Consider the following 27,624-nt stretch of genomic DNA (forward strand, 5'->3'; position numbering starts at 1 on the left):
CATTCTTTGTTTCGGGGCTAGTGTGAATTTAGCAGTCATGGAGTGGAGACGTGTTTTGTATTGGATCGCACGGAACTGGTGATGTGTTCTTTGTTCAATAAGACAGGACAGTGAGACTGGGTGAATAGGTGTATTCGATGCAAAGTCATCATTATTTTTATATGTGCAGGAAAGTATCCTATGTATAATGAAGAGAAAAATTAATGATAAGATATTTTTTTTAAATATGACAGACGAGTAGTGTGGAAATGTGTTTTCTATGATTCCATATAATTTTAATATAAATAATATGTTCAATTAATGTTAAAAAAATTATTTTCTTGTATTGTTAATGTTAATTATTTTTTTATTTTTAATAATATACATGTGATCAGACTACATGGCCCTAGTACATTTTTTCGTTGTTCCCCCCTTAATTTGAAGTGTTTTGTGATTGAGCTTTTATTTTATATTGATTCACTTGAGCTTTTCAAATTTAATTTTTTTTTCTTTTTTCATTGGTAGTAAGCTCGCACATTCTGTACTAGGTGATTTATTTAATAGAATTTAAATATAATTGAACAGTAGAGAGGAATAATATGAATTTTAAAATGATTAATTTCAGAAATATATATTTATATCAAGTCCCTTTATTTAAATATGTATACTTTATATGTGATTGGTTTCTTAATATTTTATTTTGTATGTATTTAATCACATTTGCAAACTTAATAATTTTTCTTTAATATAAAAATTATGTACGTTACTTAGAATGAAAAATATAATTACCACAAAATACAGTAAACATTATTTTCTATATAGTACTTATTAGTAATTTACTAATTTATTTCTAAGTTTAATCATTTTTGTTATATTTTAAATACATTTTTAGAACTTTGACAACAAAATATTATTGAAAAGATAATACAAAATTAACATAATATTCTTTAAAACGTGCTTATTTAAAAAAAAAAATATCAAACAAAGCAACCTGGACGTTTCTAGTTTATCATTCACTCACCAAATAATTTAATCGTAAATACTTACAACTGCACTATATTTATGCCCAGGTACATTAGTTTGTTTCCATGAGGTAAGAGGAAGAGCAAAGTCGGTAGTATAAGCAACAGAGAACTCTGTTATCAATCCATTAATTTTTGACGGTTCCTTCCAGGAAATACGCACTGTACTACTATTAAGAGGTTTCCATTGCACATCTTCAACCATTCCAGGTACTGTAAAAATAAATAATTAATTATTATTATTATAGTATTATAAACACCACTTACAAAAAAATTAACAAAAAAAGGTTTAAAGGAATGGTATGGTAAGTAAAATACTTGAGGGCTAGTCACAACAAAAAAAAATACATAAATAACAAATGCTGCAATCTAGAGACAATTTAATTTTTCTCAAAATATGAAAAAAGAAACAAACTTTCTGCCAAAACAGCATAAACAAAAATAAAAAAAAAACAAACAATAAGTGTAAAGGAAACTGGCAGTATTTTTATTTGTATTTTAATAGTGACTGGATGTACAACACTTATTTTAAAAAATTAAGTTGAAATGGTAGATGAAAAATTCAAACTTAGAAGTCACCATGCTAACCACTACACCAACTGGCTGTCCATGAATCTACCAGTAGGTGATGTTCGGCATGAGTACAGCATAAAGTTCAACAATAAATATTCTGGTTTGACAAGACGGTCTGATCATGAAAGCTTTCTAACAGACCACAACCAGCTAAGAAGCGGATCATTTTGTTTAGATCCATAAAGGCAAATAACATAATTGGATTCACCGTGCAAAATACTTTAGAAAACTTTGTTTATATATAAGGTAATTAATATTTATTTTCGGAGGAATGTCACCTGTGAATGAAGTTATAATAGCAGAATTTACCCTGAAAGGAAATATACTGATACACTGACAGCAACATATTAGTTATTTCAAGTCCAATCATTTGTCTGGTCAAGGTGTAAATTGAGTAACAATCAAGAACAGAAATAACTGTAGACTTGGTAGAATATAAGCGAGTGTTTGATCTGGGTATCAATTACTGTTGACGATTGCATGTAACAAATCTAAAACTTCTAACAATGAATTTCCCTAAATGTATATTAAATCTGTGTAATCTACTCATCTAAATTCTCTAAAATTGTATGTGGCGTGGGTTATTTTTGTTAATTAAACAATAATTTAGGAGAATTATTGGTTAAGTAAAAAGAAAAGTATAAATAAGTTGTTTAAGCTACTGAAAATATTAGAATACTCTTTTCTAATATTCTAATGTGAAAACTGAACTGTGAATTCAACATTTTCCATAGTGTAATATGATACGTAACACACTAAGTCATCAACATACATTTAACATGATGGAATTCTTTAAATATTTTTTTATGTTGTTAACAGCTTCAATGGCTACATCAGTTTGCTCATTGCCTACATTATTATAAGGCTGTAAACGACATTTATACTGCAACTGACAAAAACTGAAACATACACACGTCTGTAAGTAACTATGAATCTGTATGAATTAAAACACAAGAATATATGGAGACACACTTCAATAAGGTTCAGAATAGAAGGAAAAATGGATAGGAAATAGAATATTTTAACATTAGTATTATCATCTTATTTACTATCTCCTGTTTAGCTGTTGGGAATCACCATTCACGTGTTACTTCAGAGGATGATAGGTACGAGGGTAAATGAAGTGTAGGTCTTGTACAGTCTCAGTTCGACCATTCCTGAGATGTGTGGTTAATTGAAACCCAACCACCAAAGAACACCGGCATCCACGATCTAGAATTCAAATCCGTATAAAAAACTGACTTTACTAGGACTTGAATGCTGGAACTCTCGATTTCCAAATCAGCTGATTTGGGAAGATGCATTCACCACTAGACCAACCCTGTGGATTTAATATTATCACCTAACTTTAATAAATGATTAAGAACAAAAAAGTTAATAAGCAAAATGAATTGCAAACAATACATGAACACTGATTATATTTATAAAATATGAATATTCTTACCATCCTCAAGAGTGCGACATTCTAATTTTTGGCTATATTCACTGTGGCGATTATTATGATCATGAGTTCTAACTTTTAATTCATATAATGTATAAGGTTTTAATCCAGATATTTGGACACCACTACTTGTACTGTAATGTAAAAACAAAACATCATTAAAAAATATGCAATTAGTAATTCATTTAGTTTCAGGCTACAAATAAAACACAACAATAATTATTTTATTTCTACAAATATTCATACATATTTTTAAACACAATCTGTGAAGGTTATGAAGACTACATACTTTCCATAACTACTTTACATGATAATTTTCCATAATTATTTTACTGAGTGACAACTGATGACCGTTATCATAGTTTATACGCACGTTTTATTTATTTTTGTTCAGGAATAATCATTCTAACAAGTCCTTTTATTATTTACATTCATATAGTAACAATCATTCAGCAAGTATATAGCGCTATATATGAGTGCGGTCCAGAAAGTAATTAACATTTGTGCTTAGCATGGAGATGGCTGGGGATAGAACTGCTACCTTGGCGTCAAAATGTTTCTAAACTGTCATAGCCTGTCGACTGTGATTTTTCTACTTTGTTCACTGCGAATTATTGAGATGTGTGCTTCAATAGAAAATCCCTTTCAATAGAAAATGCGTGTTCAGCGATTAGGTTTTTACTGGCAAAAAACCTCAAACCAACTGAAATTTATAAGCAACTTTGTGAGGTGTACACACATGGAATAATGAGTAAAGATGGAGCGAGGCAGTGGTGCATTCAGTTTAAAAATGGCCACACCAATGTTCATGATGAGGACCACAGTGGTCGGCCTAATCTTGTGACTGATGATGTAAATCAACAATAAAATTCATGAAAATCACCACTTTACGATTACGGAACTCTTGCTTCATTTCCCCAAATTTCATGAAGTTTATTGTATGAAATTGTATTGGGGAAGCTTGGTTAAAACTTGTGATAACCAAGATGGGTGCCAAAAATCTAAGGTGGCAAATTTCTACAGAGAAGGAATTGAAAAGCTTGTGCATCGTTATGATGTGTGCCTCAATTTACATGGCAACTATGTAGAAAAATAATTTAACGTTGTCCCTTTCAAATATATATAATAAAATTTCTTTTTTTTATTTGGTTGGTTTTTTATTTCAAATGTAAGTTACTTTCTGGACAGTCCTTGTGCATGTTGAATGAATGTTATATACAAATTTACTGTATCTTGTTTATAATCTTTTTGGGTTTTTTTCATAATGTTAGATAACAGATTAGTTTAATTTAAGTTTATCAATCATTTAGTAAATAATCAATATTAGGTTATTTTGATAAATAATTTTTATCTTATTCTTTTAAAAGAGAGCTTGTTTACTTACCATAAATTAAAAAAATATTTTGTACCGTAAATTTTTTTATAATTATTTACTGGTATACTTAATCATAGACAATTTACTTGTTTAATTATTAATGAATTATAATTATCTCACAGTTATGGATGACTACAGTAGTTCACTTACATTAAGTAAACAAATTTGTAAAAATTTTTCATTTCATTTTAAATAGTTTTTTCCCAGTTTTAAAATGTTAATAGAGCTTCTCATAAAAAAACACAGATAGAGTTAGTACATAATCCTCCTAGTTGGTTTTAAACAGTAAAAGATTGATTATACATTCAGTGGTATGTTTAATTATCTATTATAAATTTATGTTGCTGTAATTTCACAGAAATCCTTTACTAATTGAAAAAAAAAACTAAAAATGTAATGAAACAACTCATTGTAATGTAGAAGTTACTGCAGACTAATTTTTAAAATCCAATGTTTAAGGAAAATAAAGCTGTTTGAAATTCATCTACAGGTTGGGAAATGAAAGAATGTACAACCTTAGATTACAAAAATAGTAGGTCAGGAGGAATGGTCGATTCGAAAATCCTTCAGCTTAGGTAATTGACAGTGCAATGCTTGCCATTTCCTTTGCAACATATCAGGAAATTCATCATCCCATTGAAGTTTTTCCTTCCACAGATGTTGTACAAATATTTTAAACAATAATTACAGGTCTAATTAAACCTAATGGGTCAAAAATAGATGCAATTGTTGAAAGTACGTTTCTTTTAGTGGTTTTTTGTTCACTGTTTTTATCATTAAATGTGATTTGAAATTTATCTTAGGTAGGATGCCATGCTATACCTAGTGCTCTAATAGTTTCTTCGCCGTTAAATTCGAGAGGAAGTTGTAATACTCGATCTTCTTCCAGAATATTTATTAATAGATCAGAATGATTCAAACACCACTTTCTAAGATGAAAGCCACCCAATTCAAGCAAGACTGACTTGAGTTTGAAATTCAAGAGCTTCCTCAATAGTTGCTGTGCCTGATATGCAGTCATCCACATACATATCCCGTAATAATATTTGTGCTCCCTTCGGATAAGCCTCACCTTCATCTTTAGCCAGGTGCTGAATGCATTGTGTAGCCAGGAAGGATGCTGAGGATGTCCTGTAGGTAACAGTTTTTAGATTAAATTTCTTGATAGGCTCATTTGAAGATCGACGCCAAAGAATGTGTTGCAAGTTACAATCTTCTTCATTGACTCTGATTTGACGGTACATTTTAGCTATATCAGCTGCAAAGGTAAACTGATAAGTACGGAATCTAAATAGAATAGAACACAAATCTTGCTGTATATTTGGCTCTACATGTAGGACATCATTGAGTGATAGTGAGGAGGAGTCTTGAAGATTAATAGTAAGGAGTGTGTTTGCTACTTGAGAACTGTTGAGATGTATCTCAACTCTCTTGATGGTTAGGTTTGGTCAACTTAATGCCCAGGGAGCCTATGCAGCCCAAGCTGAGTTACAAGAAGTTGTTGAGAAACGAAGCCTTGATGTTCTTCTTCTCTAACACCTGTATGTGGTAAACGGTGATCTGCCAGGTTTTTTCAGGTTGGAATAAGTTTTTTGTTAGCAATAGCAAATCCGCCGTACTTCATATGACAGGCCTCTGACACGCATCACATCATTATTAAGCTTGCTGTGGATGGTTTGGACCTGGTTGTAGTTAGTTTGTACTTTCAGTACATGGATCCCACTGAACAGCACTTGGAAAGATGGGATAGAATTGTTAGGTTGATAGAGGGTCGTCCTATTCTTATAGGAGTTGATGCGAATGCCAAATCACTTCTTTGGCACAGTGGGATCACTTTGGGATCAGTGGGATAATAGCAGCAAATTGATTGAAAGTTTCATCACGCAGCATCATTTTGATGTTTTCAATGTAGCTGGTGAATTGACTACCTTTGCCAGTGCAGTCGGTTTGCGGAGGGCCTACCATGGTACCAACATTGATGTTATTATTGGTAAGGATATCCCCGGAAAGATTCTCAATTGGTCGATAGTCAATGTTTACGAGAGCGATCACCGTCTAATAGTTTTTGATTGGGTAGGAGGGCTGCATGATGTCATTAGGGATGACGTTACTATTCACAGGGGCACTTCCTGCACAGGCGTGCGGATTGGCCAAAGTTTTCAAATATTCTTGTGGCCAGCCTTAGAGATTTTGCTTGAAGTCTAGACGAAGTCCCTTAGACAACCTGGGAGAGAATTTTTCTTCTGCAGTAGTTGAAGCCGCTGAGCATTCCATTCCCAGAAGCACAGATCGGGAGAGAGTAGCTGGATGGTGGACTCAGTAATTGACCCGTGATGAAGCGGACTGTGGGCCGGCTCAGGAGAGCTGCACAACATGAAGGTGATCCTGATTGGCGTGCAGTCTTGATTGCGGATTATCGTCGGAAGAGGACCGAGTATTTTCATAAAGTTAGGTCTTCTAAACGTGATTCCTGGCGCTCTTTTGTGCAAGAGCAAGGAAATAAAGACCCATGGGGTGTTGTCTATAGCGTTCTTAGTCATAAGCAGAAAAAAGACATTCTACTGTCGGCTCTCTCGACCCAGGATGGAGTTGTTATAAATAAAGATTGTGTCCTACTCATCTAATGAATGATCTGCTTCCAGATGATACTGAGGTTGGTGAAACCTCGTATCTTTGATGTGTTTGCAGGGAAGTTATAGGTTTTTGTTCTGAGATATTGTCTTCAGAAATTACTGAGGCGGAAGTCGATCAAGTAATTTGTAGCCTGGCTAGGAATAAAGCCACAATGCCAAGATATGATGGTATCACAGTGGAATTTCTTTTTTTTTTTGAAAGCGAAAAACACCATGGCATTATCATCACCCAGATATAACATTTTATTTTAGAAAAAATAAATAAATTGCTAAAAACTACAACTTTGATACTAAAAAATTAAAACAAACACCTTACAACTAACATCACAGCTAAATTTTATTTTTTAAAAGGGACTTAAAACTAGTATAACAATCTTTTTTCCACCTCGCAGTTGAGACCAAAAGCAATAATAATTTGGCTTTTGATCACTGCCATAAAAGTCATCACCAACAGACCAGTTATAAGAAGGGAGTAATATCGATGAGCATACGGAGAGGTCGATGTTTGACAGTGTACTAGAAGATGAGGACATAAGTGTGTATGACCCATCATTCAGTAGACAAAGGTCCAAATCTTGTCTCACTCTATTTATCATATTTCCTTGAGAGGAGCAGAAAGATGATCCCCAGGAAATATGGTGGGAATTGAAGTCTCACACTATTAACGAAGGTGACAGGATTTGTGTGAGGAGATTTGATATTTCTTGAGCATTGAACTTAGAGTTCAGCGAGAGATACAAATTGCAGATATGCAATTTACAAGGAACTGAGACTTTTACAGCTATAGCGGGAATGAGGGTAGTCAGTTGTAGCCTTGTAGCAGACATCTCACTCCACATGAAAATAGCAACGTCATCACTTTCCCTACTATCTACAAGACAATCGTATCTCTCACAGACATAGCCTCTGAGTGTTATCGCATCTTACTGTAGTAGATGCGTTTCTTGAAAGCACATTATTAATGGTTCATGTGGGTGCACTCTAACATCTTCAATGCGGGACCGAAGACCAATAACGTTCCACTGAATAATGCTCATAAATGAAGGTGCTTAGATGCAGTATTATAGGTAAATGTATGACAAAATTAGTTATAAGTGATCCGGTTTTTCTTTTTCGTGCTTCTAAGTTTAAAGAACTCTGATGTTCTGGGGTCTGGCGGTTCCTCAACTATATCCTCCAGTAAATGAGGTGGAGATTTTGAAGGATGGAGAGTTGTAGATGACATCCCAGAAAGGGTGGTTGTGTGGGTTCCCTTAACAGGGAGCTTATTAGATGACTTACCGCTAATTGTGTTCACTCCTACCCGTATAGGTAAAACTTTGGGACAGGAGCTTTCAGAAGGATCCCGCTGTTGGTTTCACTACCTGCAGCTAATGACTTTCTGTTCGTTTTTGTCAGCTCTGAAATAGTGGCTGTAAGTGAAGCAACTTGGTCAGAAAGCATCTGAACAAGTTTTTTAATCATTGCAGGATCCGCTCTGCTGATTACCTACATTTGTAGGAGTTTGTTTCAATGTTGCGGTGGCAAAAGATACATCTGGTTTAAACAGGTTCTTTGAGAATTATCTTTTTATATTCTCTGCGTGCAGTCGGAAAATATAGCTTCTGCTCAGTAGAGATTTTGATAATTGCCTTTTCTTCTTTAAAAGTTGGACAATCTTGGGAGCGGGCTGTATATGAACCACTGCAGTTCACATATTTTTGATCTTCTTGGCAGTTAGTGTCATTGTGGCCTTCTTTAGCACATCGAGCACAGATCTCCGTTTTCAAGCAAGTTGCAGTGTGACCATATTCTTGGCATCTGAAACATCGCAGTGGGTTGGGTATGAATGGTCGTACTCGAACCGAGAGGTAACCCACTTTAATCTTCTCTGGTGGAACATGAAGATTCAATGTCAGTATAAGAGACGGTCTCGATTCTTCTGTTCCACTTTGCTGTTTCATTATACACTTTACTTCACCAATATCTTGGCTCATCAACTATTCAGTGATATCCATATCTAAAGGTTTCAACAAAACATTACTCCTCAGCTCGTACTTAGAGTTTTGTGGCATTCTGCACTGATATTTATACAATCCATATTACAGAGATGAAAGATAAATCGACTCTCTTCATCATTAAAAGTTTCAATCAGAATCAATTTTTCTCATAACTTTCTAATGTTTTTCGCGGTATCGCTGCTTGAGGTTGTTATAACCTTGTTTATCAAGAAAGGTGAGACCTTTTGGAGGGAGCCACCTTCCTGATTGTTGTGGAGAACAACGAAACGTATGTTTTTTATTAAAGATTTAATGAACTCTCTTCTACCAGGCTATTATCCTCGTCAAACAAGGCTGAACAGAGTTAAATTTTAATCTTCACAAGATTAAAATTAATGGTTTTTTCAGATGGACCACCAACCATCATAATATTTTTATTTAGAACTGACATTTTGGTTCCACGAGTATTTTGGAGTATTTTTATTCTTAAAATTTTATTTTAAGAAAGAATTTGTGATATGTAATGAATCATACCACGATTATCCACAATCTGTCTTTGAATAATTCAATTTAACTTTTGCATTTAAAAATCATCCATCGATGTATTAAGAAAGTTATAAAATAAAATGTACAAAATACAAATAAATTAACCAATTTAATTAGGTCTAGTGAGCTTAATTTAGGTCAAAATTTATAATGGTTACAAAGACCACGGATGTAGAAGAATTTTGTTATTTGGGAAGTAGGATTACTAAAGATGGATGAAGCAGGAGCAATATAAAATGTTAAATAGCAAGGTGAAATGAGCTTTCAGTCAGAAATATAATTTGCTTACATCAAAAATTAATTTAAACATCAGAAAAACATTTTTGAAAGTATATATTTGGAGCGTAGCTTTTTATTGAAGTGAAACTTGGGCAATTGGAGTACCCAAGAAGAAAAGATTAGAAGGTTTTGAAATGTGGTGCTACAGGAGAATGTTAAAAATCAGATGGGTGGATAAAGTGACAAATGAAGAAGTGTTGCAGCAAATTGATAAGGAAAGAAGCATTTGGGAAAATATAATTAAAAGAAGAGACAGACTTAATAGGCCACATCTTAAGGCATCCTGGAAAAGTTGCTTTGATACTGAAGGGATATATGGGAAAAATTGTGCAGGCAGGCAATGTTTGGAATATGTAAAACAAATTGTTAGGGATGTAGGATGTAGGGGGTATACTGAAATGAAACGACTGGCACTAGATAGGAAATCTTTGATAGCTGCAACTAGTCAAATGACTGAAGACAAAAAAAGAAGAGTTTACAAATTAATCTTTTCCATGTTCAGAATGGCCTTTACTTATGTTAACCAAACAAATCTGTGCTGGACTGCTATTTATCACAGACCAAAGTTCTGCAATAATTGAAAGTCATTTCTTTCTATGAAGATCTGTCTGAGAAGCAAATAGGAAAGCTCTGGGAAATTTAAAACTAGCAATTATCTTGAAGCTTCAGCTGAATAATTCATCATTCACTGAAATGGATAAGCCACTCCTATCTATATTGTTTTTTTTTTTGTTTTTCCTGGACGAAAAATGCTTCTGAGTTATCATCGCCCGGACACATTGTATCTTGTAGTAAACAAAGATATATATATATATAACATTGAATAACTCAAAGTAATACAATAACCAACTGCTTTACAGCAATTGGCATAAACTGAAACTCACTATAGTAATTTAAATACTTGAATGTAAACGGACGGCTTTTAGAAACCTTAAAACTAAAAATAGAAACATTTCATTATCCCCTACAATAGTTTGTCTGTTAGGCCCTAGGTTAAAAATGCTGCCTAACTGATACAATCCACAAGAATGTGGTGCATTGTCAGTTGTAGCAAGCACAAACTGGTTATTAACTGCCTGTTTGGTACTTATGGAATCTGAGCATACAAGAACATCTCAATATTTTGGGGTAATTATACGTAAGGCCTTATTAATGGCATACAGTTTTGCAATGAAAATACTGGTGATACTAGGATACTGATCAGTTTGTAATTATGTATTTAGGATGTACCATCATTCACATGCAATCTTTATAAATATATTTTATATAAAAATAACTTTATCACTTTCAAAATGGATTTTTCAACTGCTTTACAGATATAGTAAATCTTATTATTGAACAAATTTTGCAACTTGTCAAAAACTATTAATCTTAAGCATAATCAGTTTTAAGTCAGATTTTAATAGCAATCTTAGCCAGTTTTAATAGCAGATTTTAAATGGTAATTAATTAACGAGTAATAAAAAACAAACCTTTTTCTGATGAATATTTAATGAATTATGCCACTATGCTGTGCTATCATAGAGCACTTATTCTTTACACCTTTTTTTTTGCCACTGTACTACAGGGTCTTGAAATTAAGAAATCCTATACCTATCTAAACATTTATCTATCTTCATCCAGTACTTTCATAATACAATAAATTTATGTTCAAAACATAAGGTGATATGAAATCAGACAAACAGAAGATGTAAGATTTGGGTTTTCAAAATTTCTTTGGTTACCAAAATAATTTACTTTAACTGCATATGAAACAATAAACTAACATAAAACTACTTTATATTTTTAATATGTATAAAGCACTTGAAAGTTACAGATAAATTTAAGATTATTAACTATTTTAACAAATGTTTTTAAACAAAAAAAAAGAAGAATATTTTTTATCTAATAAATAAAAAGAAAATTACCTGCGTATGAAGTTGACTGAAGAGTTATCCAGCGGAAGTGAAGTCTGTACAATGTGGTAGCTTAGAGTATAATATGATACATTGGTGGGAGGAGGAGGTGTTGTCCAAGTAAGATTTATTGTAGTAGGAGTCGTTGGTTCTGCTAATAAATTAGTAGGAGGAGGTATTGCAGGTACAAGATTACCGGTACTAAGTGGTGGTAGTGTTTGAATCGACCTAACTCCGACTTGACCTTCAACATTATTTGAGACGCCACTGATAAGCACTTCATACCAAGTTTGAGGTTCTGTAGACAAGCAATGAAGTAGTTATAAATAATAAAGTAGAATATAAAAATATGAAGCTGTTTAACTAATAAAGGATTACATATTACGATTAACTACATAATAATATAATTGCACATAACTAAAATATAATAAAACTATAATAATACAACATAATTATATGCATTAATGCCTACATTTTTTTACAGAAAAAAATGAATATCTATAGTTTTATAGAAACTATGACTTGATCAGGAGACAATATGAACATTCTCTTTGACTATTTAACAAAATTATACAAATGTAGATAATTTGGCATGGAGTGGGTGACCGTCTGTCATTGCTGATGTCCTAGTACAAAGAATAAACGGAAAAGTCTGTGAGAATAGACAGTTTATGACTTTATCACTATAAAATGAACTTAATTGTTCATTTAATTTCACAAAATGTTCTCTATGAAACTGACCGATTATTAACTGACTGATTATTGGCAAACACTGACCGAGTTGTATAAAAACAAACGTCTATCCAGTGCTTTGAATTTTCTCATGAGATGAGATTGAACAATGAAGGCGATTTGTTTTTAAGTCAAATTGTTACTGGTGATAGGACACAGTGTCTCACATCATATTGGTATCAAAACAACAAATCACGGCAAGAAAATACTCAACATCTCCCAAGAAAGTGAAGTTCAAGCAAACTATGTCAACCTGGAAAATCTGTGCGCTGTGTTTTGGGATAGACAGGGGTCGTTGCTTGCTGATTTTCTGACTTGGGATGAAATGATAAATGCAGTGACATTCTGAGACTTTGACTGAACTGCATCACACTTTCCAAAACAGAAGGTGTGGCATGCTCAGTAGGGGAACCATGCTGCTTCAAAATAATGCTTGGGCACAGGCAGCTCATTGCACTGAAGGTCCTATCATGTAACTTGGTCGGAAACAAATTGAACACCCACCGTGAATCCTGACCTGATGCCCTGTAATTACCACTTGTTCCTGTGTTTAAGGCAGCACGTCAACAGTCAGCACCATGATGACATTAAAACAGCAATTCAGCATTGGTTATCTTCTCAAGCAGCAGATTTCCATGAAGCTGGAATGCAGAAGCTGATCACAAGATATGAAAAGTGCTTTACTGTAGGCGGAAATTAAGTACAATTGTAGATTAACCTCCGGGGTTTGAGGTGAATATAATTTTTTCAAAAAAAAAATTTGTTTGTTATTTTTTATATAAAAACAAATTTGCTTAAGTAAAGTTTTCTGTAAATCTAATACCCCCTTCAATAAAGCAAAAGAGAATTTAAAAATATATCTCCAATTTAGGTCCAGGGTCAATAATTTAAAAAAAATACAGATATTTCTTGATAACCCTATAAATATTTTTAAAAATGTTTGAAAAATATTTTAACTGAAGCGCAAATGAACAAAAAAAATATATTTCAATATAAGGGTAGGGGGTTGATATTTAAAAAAAAACATTTTTTTTATTATTTATATGTACATTGTAGATAACAAATCTGCTCTACTCAAGTTTCGCTAAAATGCCTTTGAAGAAAATCAAAATTGTTTTTTTTTGCAATATCCTCCTGCACCTTAAATGAATTTTGAAAAAAGTTATTATGATCGATGTTCGATACATAAAAATATTTGAGCCAACTTTGAAGAAAATCGGTTTAGCCAATCCTGAGATATAAAGTTAAAAGCAGTGTGACACATGTACATAAATAATTTTGGTCTAGATGAAATAGTTGGACCCTAAAACTTAAAGATTTGTAAAAACCTTGATGCCCCATTTTTGACATGATCACCAAACTTTTTCCTTTAATATCTAGCGATATTAGCCAGGAAAATAAAATTGTGCAAAAATCAAGAGAAACATTACTACACGAGCAGTCTTACCTTTTTCACAAACTCAAAGTATCTCTTTAATACAAATGCTATGCACACTGGTGTTTATTCTTTGATGTATTGATTTAACAATAAACTACAACCTCAAATTTACAACAATCTAATGCATAATATTATAGTAATTACATAAGTATTTATAACGAAAACTGCTAATATTTAAATAAATTAAATTACTATAATCCACAAATAAAACACAAGATAAAAATTTATCCTAAATTCTATAAAAAAATTAACTGCATTTCATTTTATACAAGAGAGAGCATTCATTGTAGGATCTCTTTACTAAACTGTAATACTTGACACAACTAACATTTTATTTAAATGTTCTTCCCATCTTGATATTAAAATACAGATGCGGTTATTTATAAAACAATAAACTTATAAAATTTATAAATAAAAATAATACAATATATAAAATTTTAAGGCATTATTTGTACACAATACATATAACAAAAAAAACCTAATACGATTTAACAAAAATAAGTTATTATATTACTCAAATTTCTATAAGAATAACTAAGTTAAATAAAAAATATCAGAGTAATTTACACAGTATTTATTTTTCAAATTCTTAACACTCAAGAACTACTTTGACAAAGATACGAGGTGCTATCCAAAAGTTCGGGGAATTTGAATTTCATGTACAAACCATTGCTGGTATGACCTGCTGCCGCTAGATGTGGCTAACAGTACTCTTTGTGAATCAGTGTTCCAACAGCTGTGACGGTGAGAGGCTGCATTGTTGACTTTCGTGCGGTTGTGTAACGTTGTGTTTTACTGCTTCAGCGAAGTTCTAAATGGAGATTTTAAAGAGCAAAGAACCTGCATCAAATTTTGCTTCATGCTTAAAAAAACAGGTGCAGAAACCCATCACATGCTTGTGAAAGCATTTGGTGACAATACTATGAGTAAAATTAAAACTTTCTTGCGGTAGAAACGATTCAAAGATGGACGAACGACAGTCGATGACAATGAGTGTTCAGGAAGACCATAAACAAGCGCAACACCGGAAAACATCGCAAAAGTGCGAGGCTATTGTTGTAGATTGTAGACAAACAATCCACGATGTCTGTGCAATCGAACACAAATGTCATATGGGTCCGTGCAACGCATCTTGTCAGACAATTTGAACATGAGACGCATTGCTGCAAAATTCGTACCGAGACTGTTGAACAACGACCAGGAACAAAATCGCGTAGCTGTCTGTAGTGAATTGAAAAATTCAGCAAGATATGACCCTAACTTCATTTCCAACATCATAATCGATGAGACATGGGTGTACAGGTATGACCCTGAAACTAAGCAGCAGTCGTCGCAGTGAAAGTCGCCAAGTTCACCGCGGCTAAAAAAAGCATGCCAAGTTTGCAGCAACGTCAAGTCCATGATGATCGTTTTTTTTCGACATCAAAGGCATTATCCATAAGGAATTTGTTCCTCTTGGTCAAACTGTCAAAGGGATGTTCTATTGTGAAGTTTTGAAGCGGTTATGTGAAAGCATTAGGCGCAAACGCTCAGATTGTGGGGTAACAACAGCTGGGTTCTGCACCATGACAACGTGCCCACGCACACATCACTAGCCTCCAAAAAGACAGTAGTGATTCCCCACCCACCCTATTTGCCTGACCTTACCCCGTGCAACTTTTTTCTCTTTCCAAAAATAAAATTTCAATTGAAAGGCCGTTGTTTAAACACAATTTATGAGATTCAGGAAGAAACGCAGAACCTGCTTCGAACACTTACACCTGCAGACTTCCAGGGATGCATGGAATCATGCGAAAAATACTGGGTTCACTGTATCAATGCCCAAAGGGATTACTTTGAAGGAGACAGTGGAAATTATAAGTTATGGTAAGCTATTTTATTTTTATGGTAAAATTCCCCGAACTTTTGGGTAACACCCCATAAATAGGATTTTAATTAAGCTTCTTCAGAAGTAAGTCCAGTTAAGTATTGCTGATGGATTTTTTTTAATAAAACCTAATTTCTAGAGAAAACATCACAAAAAGCAAACAATTCGTAAACAAACTTTTATCAATAAAAGATGGTCTCGCTGATTTGCCTTGAAGATTCCTTGAATAAAACTTCTCCCGACCAGATTGCTCAATATAACGGCTTTTTGGTTATGGTAGGACTGTAATAAAGAAGAATTACTCTCTTCAAAATAAATCCTTTCTTACTTTTTAATAATAATTCAGTAAGAAAGCACCAGAGGTTGGTATAGAAAAAGAAGGTGGAGGAACAAGCACCCTTCATTTTGAGCCTATCAGCAATACTTATATTTATTATACTTTATTTTTGTTAAAACAACAAAAATTACGTAAAACTTCAATTAACCAAATTTACCTAATTTATATAAAATATATTCAGTTGCATTAGGTAGCAAGGCAATCGGTCCAATCATTTCACCATTCTGTTTTCTGTAAGACAATCGAAAGCCATCTAATTGTTTAGAAACAGGCTCCAAATTCCATTTTGCCTAAAAAAAAATTATAAAAGTTAATAAAGTAATCAAAAAACACACTATTACTATTAACTATCAAAGAGATAATTACACTATTTTATTGAAAACTTACAATAAAATTAATCAACTAAATTGATATTAACTTAAAAAATAAAAACCACAATAGTGGAATATCAAATTTTCTAAAAAATATAAAAGTATTAATAAATATAACACTTAAATAAATGATTAGCATTTTAAATAATGATGTTGCATATGCACAACAATGATCTAGGTATTTGAACATACTATTATCATCATGCATACTCATTTTCAAAGTTTGGTTGCTAATTTATGTACTATATTATACTGGCTTTTTCTGAAATCAATACATAAAATGTAACAGCAATAAATATTGTAAATAAAATCAAGTTACCAAGTTCCTTACTTAGCATTATAAAGTGTCATTTGTTACAAACAACCACGAGAGCTTGTTGCAACCAAGTTCCAGTTATATTTCTATGTGGAGAAAATTTAAATTTTACTAACTGAAAAAAATGGATGACTAAAAAATGAATGAGTAAGTGATAATTTTACAAAGTGTAGTTCAATTCAAAGGAAACAATAGCACTACATTTTGTGAAGAACAACCTTCATCAACTTCAGAGTACAAAGCAGCAATTTGAAATCGTATTTGAATATTTATTTAATTTCACAGGAAGCTATTGAAAAATATTTCACTTCTACAACAGAAAAAGTAGCCAATGTTACTGAAAACTTATGTATCTGTAAATTTAAATTCAACATTTCTCTATTCTTAACTTGTTTTGAGTGATCGTAGATACAGAAGAATAGTGGAAAATAAATTATCTTTAAAATCAAATCTAAAAATATCTTCTGCAAATTTTTTAAACCTTCACATTGTTATTCATTATAAAGAATAAATTATATTACAATGTGTATGTAATAACATGCATTATAATTATAATTATTACAACATACTACCCAAAATGCTTTTACAAAAAGAAAAAAAGCAAAAGGTTAAATACAAATGCATCAAACTTATGCTGCTGTTTTCTTGAATTTTATGAAAAAATGTCTACTTTTTCACAATAGCTATCATTTTTTTCTTATGGTAAGAAAATATAGAAATTTTCATTAAAAAGACTTTGTAAAAAATAATACAAAAATATGAAAAAAATATTTACTAGATAAATATAAACACAATTCTTATAAACACCATAATATACTCATAAATAAAAAAATAAAAAATAAGTTACCTGAATAGTTGTAGCATTAATAACCACTAACTGCAAAACAGGTTGAGACAATAAAGGAGTGTCAAGTTTTAATGATGAAGTCTCAGTAAGAACCCAAGGCAACTGTTCATCTGGTATATCGGGCCATCCTTGATCAGTAGCACCCAAAACCCGTACTTCATATTTCTTATTAGGCAGCAATCCTGTACACAGTATAAAAAAAGAAGAGATTTTACGGTACAGACAAAAATTTATAATTACGGAAAAATATAGGTCAGATAAATACAGATACGTAAGTTGGGGAATTTAAATTATATTATGTTTTGTAAGTTGTAGAAGAAATGTTTGCTTTCAGTTACTATGAGTAGTGATTATCTGTTTTGTAGAGATAATCTACTCTTTTGAGTAGTGTAATATTATCACACGTCACTGAACAATCTGTCAATATACAGACTCAGGTAAACTCTTACTTTTTACAACTGCTGATACAATTTATTTAGAATAACAATATGTACCACAAGCAGTAACTTATTAACAAAAACGTTTAATAATTATACAATTACATAAAATTATCTTTACTAATTAATTTATACCTATGTTTTATTTGTCAACCTTTACACTGCAAACACTAGTATTTACTTTTTGAATATTTTAATGTTCTCTTTCACAAAATGTATGTTATTCTCTTAAGTATTAAGAAATTTTTTTTATTCAACGTATGTTGATTTTTTTTTTTTAATTATTTTTATAATAGTTTTATATATCTGAAAACTGTGGGTAAATTTTTCACTAAAAATAAAATTTTTAAATAAAAACATTATCTACGGTTCCATAGACAAAAAATATAAAAAAAATATGTACTACTACACAAGACTGCGATGGTTGTGTTTTTTAGTTTTTGATAATTGATTCTTACATACTTTTTAACCACTCAATCAGAAAATAATCTTCATTTTTTTACATTATGTAAGGAGTTTATTGTAAATTGCAAATTGAAAAATTTGTACAAGGTTATTGCGAAAATGTGATGCAATAAATTAGATATAACACTTTTTTTATAATAAATTAATATAATATATTCACTTTTTTTGGCTTATATTCTTATAGCTAAACAGTTGAGTGATCTGAAGAGGAGGGCAGAGGGGGGTCATTGACACCCTTAATTTCTACTGAAAATTGCCACAAAATAAGCCTAATTTCTGTTATAGTGCACTTTTAAATTAATTTATTTTTAATTATTTAATTAATTTTTATGAGTTACATCATGCCTTTGGAAACCACTTCCCCTCTTCACCGACCAGTACCCCTTACCAGGTGTGTATTTTCACTTAAAACAATGCTATCTTCATCAGTTTTTTTTTTTTTTACTTTTTTTTGACTAATAATGGCCTAATATATAAACAATAAATAGTAATTTTTCATACAAAACATATTTTATTACATTTACAAAACCCTAATTACCTAACCTACCTTAAAAATATTAATGATTAATGATGTTTTCATATTGCCAATAAATATCACTTAATTATATTTTACACTGTAACTGGAATTACTGTCTTTACTACTAAAAGTTTTATTCTACCTTGATAGTTTTTAATAGTTTTTTAGTGTATGAAATATTTTAAAACATGGAGCTACACACAGCCCAACATCACTCCATACACTGGTATCTTGATTCTTTACACTTTTTATTATGTGAACACACTATACATCTTCTTGAAGCATTTGCTCTCTTTCTGTTTGTGGGTGTGTACTTTGAAAAGTGCCTTTACTTCAACCTCAGAGGATCCTCTTCTAGTGATAGTCTTCCTGTTTTCGGTTTGGCTATAAAATATTTTTCAACAATTGCTTCCACTAAAGCCTCTCTAAACTGCAGATGTGTGTACTGTTCAACACATTTTTGCTGCAAAATATGTGCATTGATCGTTCATTAAAAATAATTTAATTATTTTTAAATACATTTTTTACACTGAGTAATTTAACGCTGGTCAGGTTACATGGAATAAATTTTCTAATTTTTTTTTTTTAATTTTTAATTCTTAATTGATGTCAAATTTAAATATATGTATGTAGTTATTTTATTTAATTGACTTCATGTTTTGTATATATGATAGTAATTTTAATATTTTAATTTTTTTTTATTCTACAAAAAAAAAAATTGTAATGTTTGATATGAAATTTTATATAATTTATATACAACTGATGATGCAGGATCCCACAAAAGTGCTATTGAAACAAAGGAAAAAAAAGTTAAATGTCATTTCATTTACTTTGTAATTCTGTACTTGGGTTGTTCAAGTTGACTTTTAATTATAAAAAACATAGTGGTATACTTAAGTATTTAAAAATTTAATTTATTGCTTCCAACTTAATTCAAATTGTTATTATCATATGACAAAAACACATTGAATACCCTTTAGGGTAAAAGATTTTCTATAATTTATTTAACCGTTTGGTCTTTTTAACAACACGACACAAATGAACGATATATATTTTTTTGTAAGTAAATATAATATACTTCAATAAAGTTGAACAGCTTTTTACCATTTTATCTCCAGAAGCTGATAAAACAGTTTATCAGCTTCTGTTGGTTAGTACCCATTGCAAGTAAACTTACAACAAACAACAAAGGTATTTCATTTTACAGAATGTTATCTTTCACTTAGATATTTAAAAGGAAAGGATCAAGAGTTAATCAACAAAAATTCAGATAAATAAATAACTTAGTTAACAAATTAAGTCTACAACATCATAAAAAGTAAAAAAAAATGATTGGTTTAGAAAGATTTAACCAACTACATGACTTCTTTCTTTTACATTTTAAAAATGTATGTTTTACCAAGTTAATATTTCTTAAATGTTTGGTTCAGACAGTAAATAGAACATTGCTGGCAAATAAAATCCATAAAATTGCAGATATTTTCAAGAAGTTGTAAGACAAAGCGAATTCTCAAAATCTCCTTGAAAAATTTGATAAGAAGGGAGGAATGGATATGCCATGTATTTAGATAATGTGCAATGTAAATCGTATATAAATATCAAAATACATAACTATCAAAATAAATTAATTATTCAATCAAATAGTACAAACCAGTGATGAGATACTGTGTAACATCTCCTTTAACAGTATCAACATTAATAGAGGGATGATTTTTTCTTCTCCACTGCACTTTATATTCAGAAATATAACCTTGAGACACTTTAATGTTTAAAGGAATCCATGTTACCCTTAATGAAGTCGGACCAGACTTAACACTTACAGTTGGTGCACCGGTTGGCACTAATCACAACAAAAAAAATATATACATATATAATTTGTATAATTTAATTAAGCAATCATTTAGATGAAACCAACGTGATCCAGTGGTACATACACTGAAATTTTGTATAAAAAAATCAAAACATTTATAAAAAGTGTTATGATTAGTCCTATAAGTGTATATAAATTTAATAGTATATAAGTAACTTATTTATAGGCAATTTTATTTGATACTATTCAGTCTGGAAAGGTGGGAACACTAAAAAATGAGTGTGCTTTTTTTAGAAAGTCAAGTACCCAATAACACCCTTAAGACAAAATCTAATATTTATTTTACAAAAATATTGCAGCTTTCTGAAGTTGAACAGACATTAACAAACATACTACTCGTTAGGTACTAAATTATTCAACCTAAAACATTTATCACATTTTTATCATTGTAATTACTTACTTAATCTAATTCTATTTTATTTTTATATATTTATTGCCTATAAAAGGCAATAAGTAAATTTTAAAAGCTGTAAGTTCAATCCAGTTTTCTTTAGTGAATTTTTATAATCCTGTATGATACAGAAGATGAGCCTTTAAAGTAAGTCTGTTTTGAATCTGCCGCCTATATATGCAATTTAAACAGATAATGTTTGCAAACCTAAGTTATTCCAATCAATAGACAGTTGTTAGCAACAATAGTTTAGTCATTTTGTTGTTAGTTGTTTATATTAATCCAATTACAATCATTACTACAATTTATGATCCCACCAAGTATAAAGTACAAGAAGTAATCTGATTTTTTATGACAAAAAACAATTCTGCAGCTTAAATTCATATGAAAATTAGTGATATTTATGGGCTAAATATTATGAGCGATACTAAAGTCTGACAGTGGTGTCGTTGTTCATTTGAGAAGGCAAATGAACATTCATGATGAAGAATGTATTGGCCGACTGTCAATGATTAAATTAAAAAAGATGATGACAAAATATGAGAAAACCAGCACTTCACAGTGCCACAATTGTCTCTGATGTTTCATGATCTTTGTTTTATGAAGTTTAGACTGAAAAATTCAGCTATAAAAAAATTATGTACCAGATGGTTGTCAAAGATGTTAACCAACATACACAATGATAAATATTTTGCTGAAGTGTATGAATTTACATGGCGTTATGAAAATGAAGCTGATGAATTGTTTGATTATGTAACCAGAGATGAAAATTTGATTTCTTATTTGAATGTAGACAAAGCAGCAGTCAATGCAGTGGTGGTATTAATCATCTCCTAAACTAAAGACGGTTAGTCGGATAGATGAACGGTTCAAACAAGAACTGTTCATATAGTATTTTTCCATTTTGGATGCTGTTTTTTGGGACAAAAAGGTCATCTTACCTGTCGAATATAGTGATCACAGAACTATGGCAGTCCCAATATATATATATTGCGATTAAAAAAGCTTAGAAGATCTATAAAAAAACAAACAATGTGTAATGCCATCCTGCAAGATTATGTTTTTGTACGACAATGCCCAGCCATTCACGGCAAATCAAACAGCGAGGCAGTTGGAAAATCTTCAATCATTTTGTTCATATTTTTTAGTTTTCTTTTTTATTTCAAATGGATCTCACTTTAAAAACACGACTTGTAGAATATGCAAGAATATCAAGTTGTCATTTTTAAAGGAACTGCTCGATAATAGTAATCGAAAACTGCAACAACCTTTTGTTTATAGGGGAATTCACTGAAAAGGGTTGTTATCTTAGACAGATTTATTGTATTCACACAAAGTATAATATTACCTCCTTCTCCAGTAATACAAACAACTTTTTCAGATTGATCGCTAGCCGATTTTGTGCTGTAGGCTCGAACATAAAATGTATAATTAGTGAAAGGCAACAGTTTTTCAACAGTGAATGTTTTATTCACAGCAACCTTTCTCATTTCTTCACCGCCATCTGTAATTAAGAAAATTGATAAATAAATAAAAAAATTGTAAATACCATTTTTATAATTATTTAAAAATTGTTTTCCTGTAACAACTAATGACAATCACAATAAACAAACTAACTGGAGAGGGGGGTGTGATAAACATACTGAATGAAGATGTGATTGATGGTCACACCCACAGTTCATGATTTAGCTGATATAAAAATTGTTAAATGTAGGATTTTTCAATGTAAGAACTGATTTTTAATGAGATCTTTTATAACACAATTGAACACAAAATAAATAATAAATAATATTATTAACGCAATAAATAATATTTCCCAGTCTGTTCATGCCTACAGGCATATCTAAAATTTTAATTTTATATCGATTTTTTCTCCTAAGATGTACTTCTACATTTATCAAATACATAAAAATAATAATAAAATTCAATATTTTTTCAAAACAATTGTTTTTCATACTCCCTGAAAATAACCTCTCCATAATCTGACAATAAATAAACTAAGTCACTAGTTTTTGAAATAAACACTAATTTACACATATTAAAGATTAAAAAATGTAAAAGCATCAGGAAATAAGTAATAACTAATATATCACAATAACACTTACCAGTAGGGAGATAATGAACAGTGTAGGCCTTTATATCTGTGTCTGCAGGCTGGTCCCATGAAACATGGACCGTAGAGGCACTGAGAGCAAGGCAATGTGGATTTATCGGGGGGCTAGGCTGATCTCTAGATGCATTCACAAACAAACGACCTGCTGCCCATACTGTGCCCACGCTATTATTGGCCACACACTGATATATACCAGAATCGTCAGTAACTGTATTACTTAAAACAAGTTCTTGATGTCTTAAACTTGTATTCCCTTTAACATCTTGATGACGCAAGTTTACCCTTCCTATAATAAGAATTAAAAGATTATTTTCAATATTTTTAATTATAATAAATTAGAAAAAATTCAGATTATGAATCTTGTGTATACGAATGTGTAGTGTCAAAGCACTTTCTAAAAAGAATATTATTTAAAACATTACTCATTAACACCCAGATTAAAAGTACTCAAAAATAAAAGTACCCATAATTATCCAGTATTAATATATGTTTCCACTATTACAAACATGTAGTACTTCTCACTATTACATGCAACCTTTTTAGATAACTCTTATGTTGAAATTAATATATACCTCCTGAAGCGTTAAGCTATTTCCTCTAACACACATACTTCTACCTCTTTTTTCCTGTTTAGCCTCTGGTAACTACCGTTTAGATAATTCTTCAGAGGATGAATGAGGATGATATGTATGAGTGTAAATGAAATGTAGTCTTGTACATTCTCAGTTCAACCATTCCTGAGATGTGTGGTTAAATTGAAACCCAACCACTAAAGAACACCGGTATCCACGATCTAGTATTCAAATCCGTGTAAAAATAACTGGCTTTACTAGGACTTGAACGCTGTAACTCTCGACTTTCCAAATCAGCTGATTTGGGAAGATGCGTTAACCACTAGACCAACCCGATGGGTACACATACTTCTACCTGTACTTCATACTTCTAATACACATACCTCTAACAAGTATTTCCGCTGAACTACATCAGAAAATTAGTGTATCATAATGAATAACAGTAATTTCATATTGATGACATGCCATAAGCTATATCACTTTTACCACATCTAAAAGCTGAAAAGCCATATAGCCATTCAAATCATTTGCATTTGACTAATGCTAAGTACCTGGTATCTCAAAAATAAAACTGTTTTACTACTTTAGATCAAAAATATGGGCTGGGCTTTATTTAATATTTCAATATTTTCTAAAAGGAAATGCATTTTAGGAAAATACTGATCAACAAGACATTCTACACAGCTATGTTAGGTTTTTTGTTCACAAAGTGTTTTTTTTTAATAAAAAAATAAAATAAAACAAAAAGATGTATGGTGCAAAATAAAGTAATCGGATAGGGTGTAAATAAACAACAAAAAACTTAAATTGAGGCATTTTTCCCAAAAATTACAATCTAAGTATACACAACATAATAGTTAAATTTTTCAATAAACAAAATAAAATAATTGTTAAAAATAACAGAACTATGTTTTCACTAGTATAAACAAATTAAAATATTAATTATAAATTATATTAACTTTCTAAATACAGTTATAAATTTCTATGACTCAACTGCAGATCTATACCGTGATACCACAATAACAGCTACAGAAACGCATTTTTGAACTACAAAAAATTACTTCGAACTAGACAGACTTTTTAAGAGATACTTACATTCAAAGAGATCTTAGTATCTCCTCAGTCAACAACAGAATAACAGATATACAGAGACAATTGGTATGAACACTTACAAAAATGAATGGCTATTATTTATCTCTTCACAGTTAAAGGTATAAGCAAAGTGGAAAAAAAAGCAGAAGAATACCAGTAAAGAAACTGACACCACAATTTGCCTTTTATAATTTTCCTTGGAAGGCTAGGATAAAACTGCTGGCTGTTTAGTAAGAAAAACTCTTTAACTAACAAGGAAATGAGCAATAAAGCAATAAATATATTCAAACAGAGAATCATAATCTCCAACAAAAGAAACACAGATTCAAGAGTGCCGTTCCAGCACTTCATTCAGATCACATTTCCATTCAGGAATATTTCAGTTTTAAAGTCCTAATAATACCTTGGATATTATATTACATTATAACAAACTGAGTATTATAGTTGATTATATATGTTATATAGTATTTTAAGTGTAATTAATAATATTTTACCATTAATTCTTAGCTTGATTCCATCTTTGAGCCATGTAATATCTGGCAGCGGATTTCCTTTGGCCTCGCATTCAAACCTTACAGTTTTGGCAGTAGGATAAACCTGAGACTTTGGCTTCACTACCAGGACGGGGGGTGACAATACTTCCAAAGACACGACCTAAGATATTAAATAATACCATACAATAACCATTAAAAAGTATCAATGTTAACTTGTATCACTTTTACAATAAAACTAACAATTAATCTGTTAAAAAATTGCAGACTAAAAACTTTGATAAGAATGTGTCAACATTTACAAACTGAAAGGAATGACCATCGTAGTAAACATACATTTATGACGTCATTTATCATTCTAAGTTTTGCACAAACTAGAATCCCCTTACTAAAGAATCTATCATTTGTTAAAAAATGTAACAATTCTATATTGCTTTATAGAAGACTTGACCTTTAGGGAAAAAATATCTATAACTTAATATTTAATCAAACAATAAATATAAAACAATATGAACTAGAAAAGAAATATAATTTTTTAATACAATACAAAGTCCAACATTATTATTACACATTTGAAGAACTACTACAGTGAAAAGTGGAAGGAGCAAGTAAATCACAAAGTTAAGTTTGAAATTTTAAAATTAGATTAATCAATATACCACATGTTTATATCTACTTTTATCTTTTGAAGGAAATATTCACTAACAAAATTTATATAGCTTAATAATTAAACTGTTTAAAAGTTGAATTCATGTAAATTTTAATATTTAATACAATTATATATATTTTAATATAATCAAAAGTTCTTAATCATCCCAAATATTATCATCAACATGTTATTTTAATAATTTAGTAATATTGTAAAATAAATTTGTTTTGTTCTTACAAAGTTTGGCCTATACTCGAAAATGTAAAATATATACTGATTACAAACCTTAGTTATGGAGAGTGCTTGCTTTTTGTTGGATTGCAAAGCAACACATGAGTATGGTCCTGCATGCTGTTCCGTTACATTATGTAATGTTAATACATTCATGCCTTTCATTCCTTCTGACACTATTTCCTTTGATTGATCTGAAAGTAATAAATGAAATACAGTATAGTACTAGATTATAGGAAAATGTAGATACAGGCTATTACTACAGCAGTTTCAGATAAAAATTCTGTCGTATTGCATACAATACATTCTATATATTTTTTTTTGGCTATAAAACATATATCAAACTCTGAAGGACAGTTCAAATTCAAAATTAAAGTCTGATCAGTAACAAAATGAAGATAGTTGAGAAGGTAGCCTAGCCACTGGGTGAGAGATCAGGACTGTTAAAAAATCCCCAATCCAAATTTTTGAAATGTTTCTGTTGAGCATGCAGCATGTGTGGACAAGTGTTGTCGTGAAGAAGAACAACTCCTGATTTCAGCATTCCCTATCATCGGTTTTGAATGGCATAACACAGTTTAGAAAGTATTTCACAATAAACTTATGATGTGATGGATGATGTTCCATGAACTGGAATGACGCTACTGGTACAAATTGTTGCTTCATCTTATCATCGGCTTAAGAAATCCACATCTCGTCACTAGTGATGATATTGGAAAAAATCAATCTCACTTGTGATTAAGGTGGTCAAGAAAAGCATGGGTAGATGTTAAATTTAATTCTCTGAGCTTTGTGAACACTCATCAACATTTTCGGCACTGATTGCGCACACAGTTTATGGATAGCCTAGAATGTCAGACACAATTCTCAACAATATAATCATTAAAACTTCTGGAAATTCTAGAGAAAGATCGCTAATTGTAAAGCGATGATTTTCTCTTTCTTTTGGATTCACACATTTAACAAGATCATCAGTCTTCCAGACATTAGACCTGCCACTTTCTGTTCATCATGAACATTTGAACAGACTTCCTTAAACTCATGACACCATCACCTTCTTTTCTTCACTCGTTGCAGTAGGCCCATATGTTTCACACTATTGACGATGAATTTCAGCAGCATTATGTTCTCTTGTGTTCAGAAATCTAATCATTGATCAAACTTCA

At 31.2% G+C, this 27,624-nt stretch overlaps 1 protein-coding gene across 1 annotated transcript in view; it reads right to left on the bottom strand.

The window, feature by feature from the left end:
• LOC142330122 (protogenin-like) overlaps positions 1 to 27,624 on the bottom strand; it is a 473,346-nt gene that overhangs the window by 13,534 nt on the left and 432,188 nt on the right. The window contains exons 7-16 of the mRNA XM_075375205.1: positions 26,513 to 26,652; positions 25,582 to 25,741; positions 23,416 to 23,676; positions 22,659 to 22,814; positions 20,701 to 20,889; positions 17,631 to 17,812; positions 16,254 to 16,386; positions 11,735 to 12,020; positions 3,019 to 3,149; positions 1,027 to 1,214 (exon numbers count right to left, since the gene is read on the bottom strand). Of these exons, the coding sequence (XP_075231320.1) occupies positions 1,027 to 1,214; positions 3,019 to 3,149; positions 11,735 to 12,020; positions 16,254 to 16,386; positions 17,631 to 17,812; positions 20,701 to 20,889; positions 22,659 to 22,814; positions 23,416 to 23,676; positions 25,582 to 25,741; positions 26,513 to 26,652 (1,826 nt within the window). The remainder of the gene's footprint in view (positions 1 to 1,026; positions 1,215 to 3,018; positions 3,150 to 11,734; positions 12,021 to 16,253; positions 16,387 to 17,630; positions 17,813 to 20,700; positions 20,890 to 22,658; positions 22,815 to 23,415; positions 23,677 to 25,581; positions 25,742 to 26,512; positions 26,653 to 27,624) is intronic.

Source organism: Lycorma delicatula, chromosome 9 (genome assembly GCF_047948215.1).
Source record: "Lycorma delicatula isolate Av1 chromosome 9, ASM4794821v1, whole genome shotgun sequence".
Classification (NCBI taxonomy): Eukaryota; Metazoa; Arthropoda; class Insecta; order Hemiptera; family Fulgoridae; genus Lycorma; species Lycorma delicatula.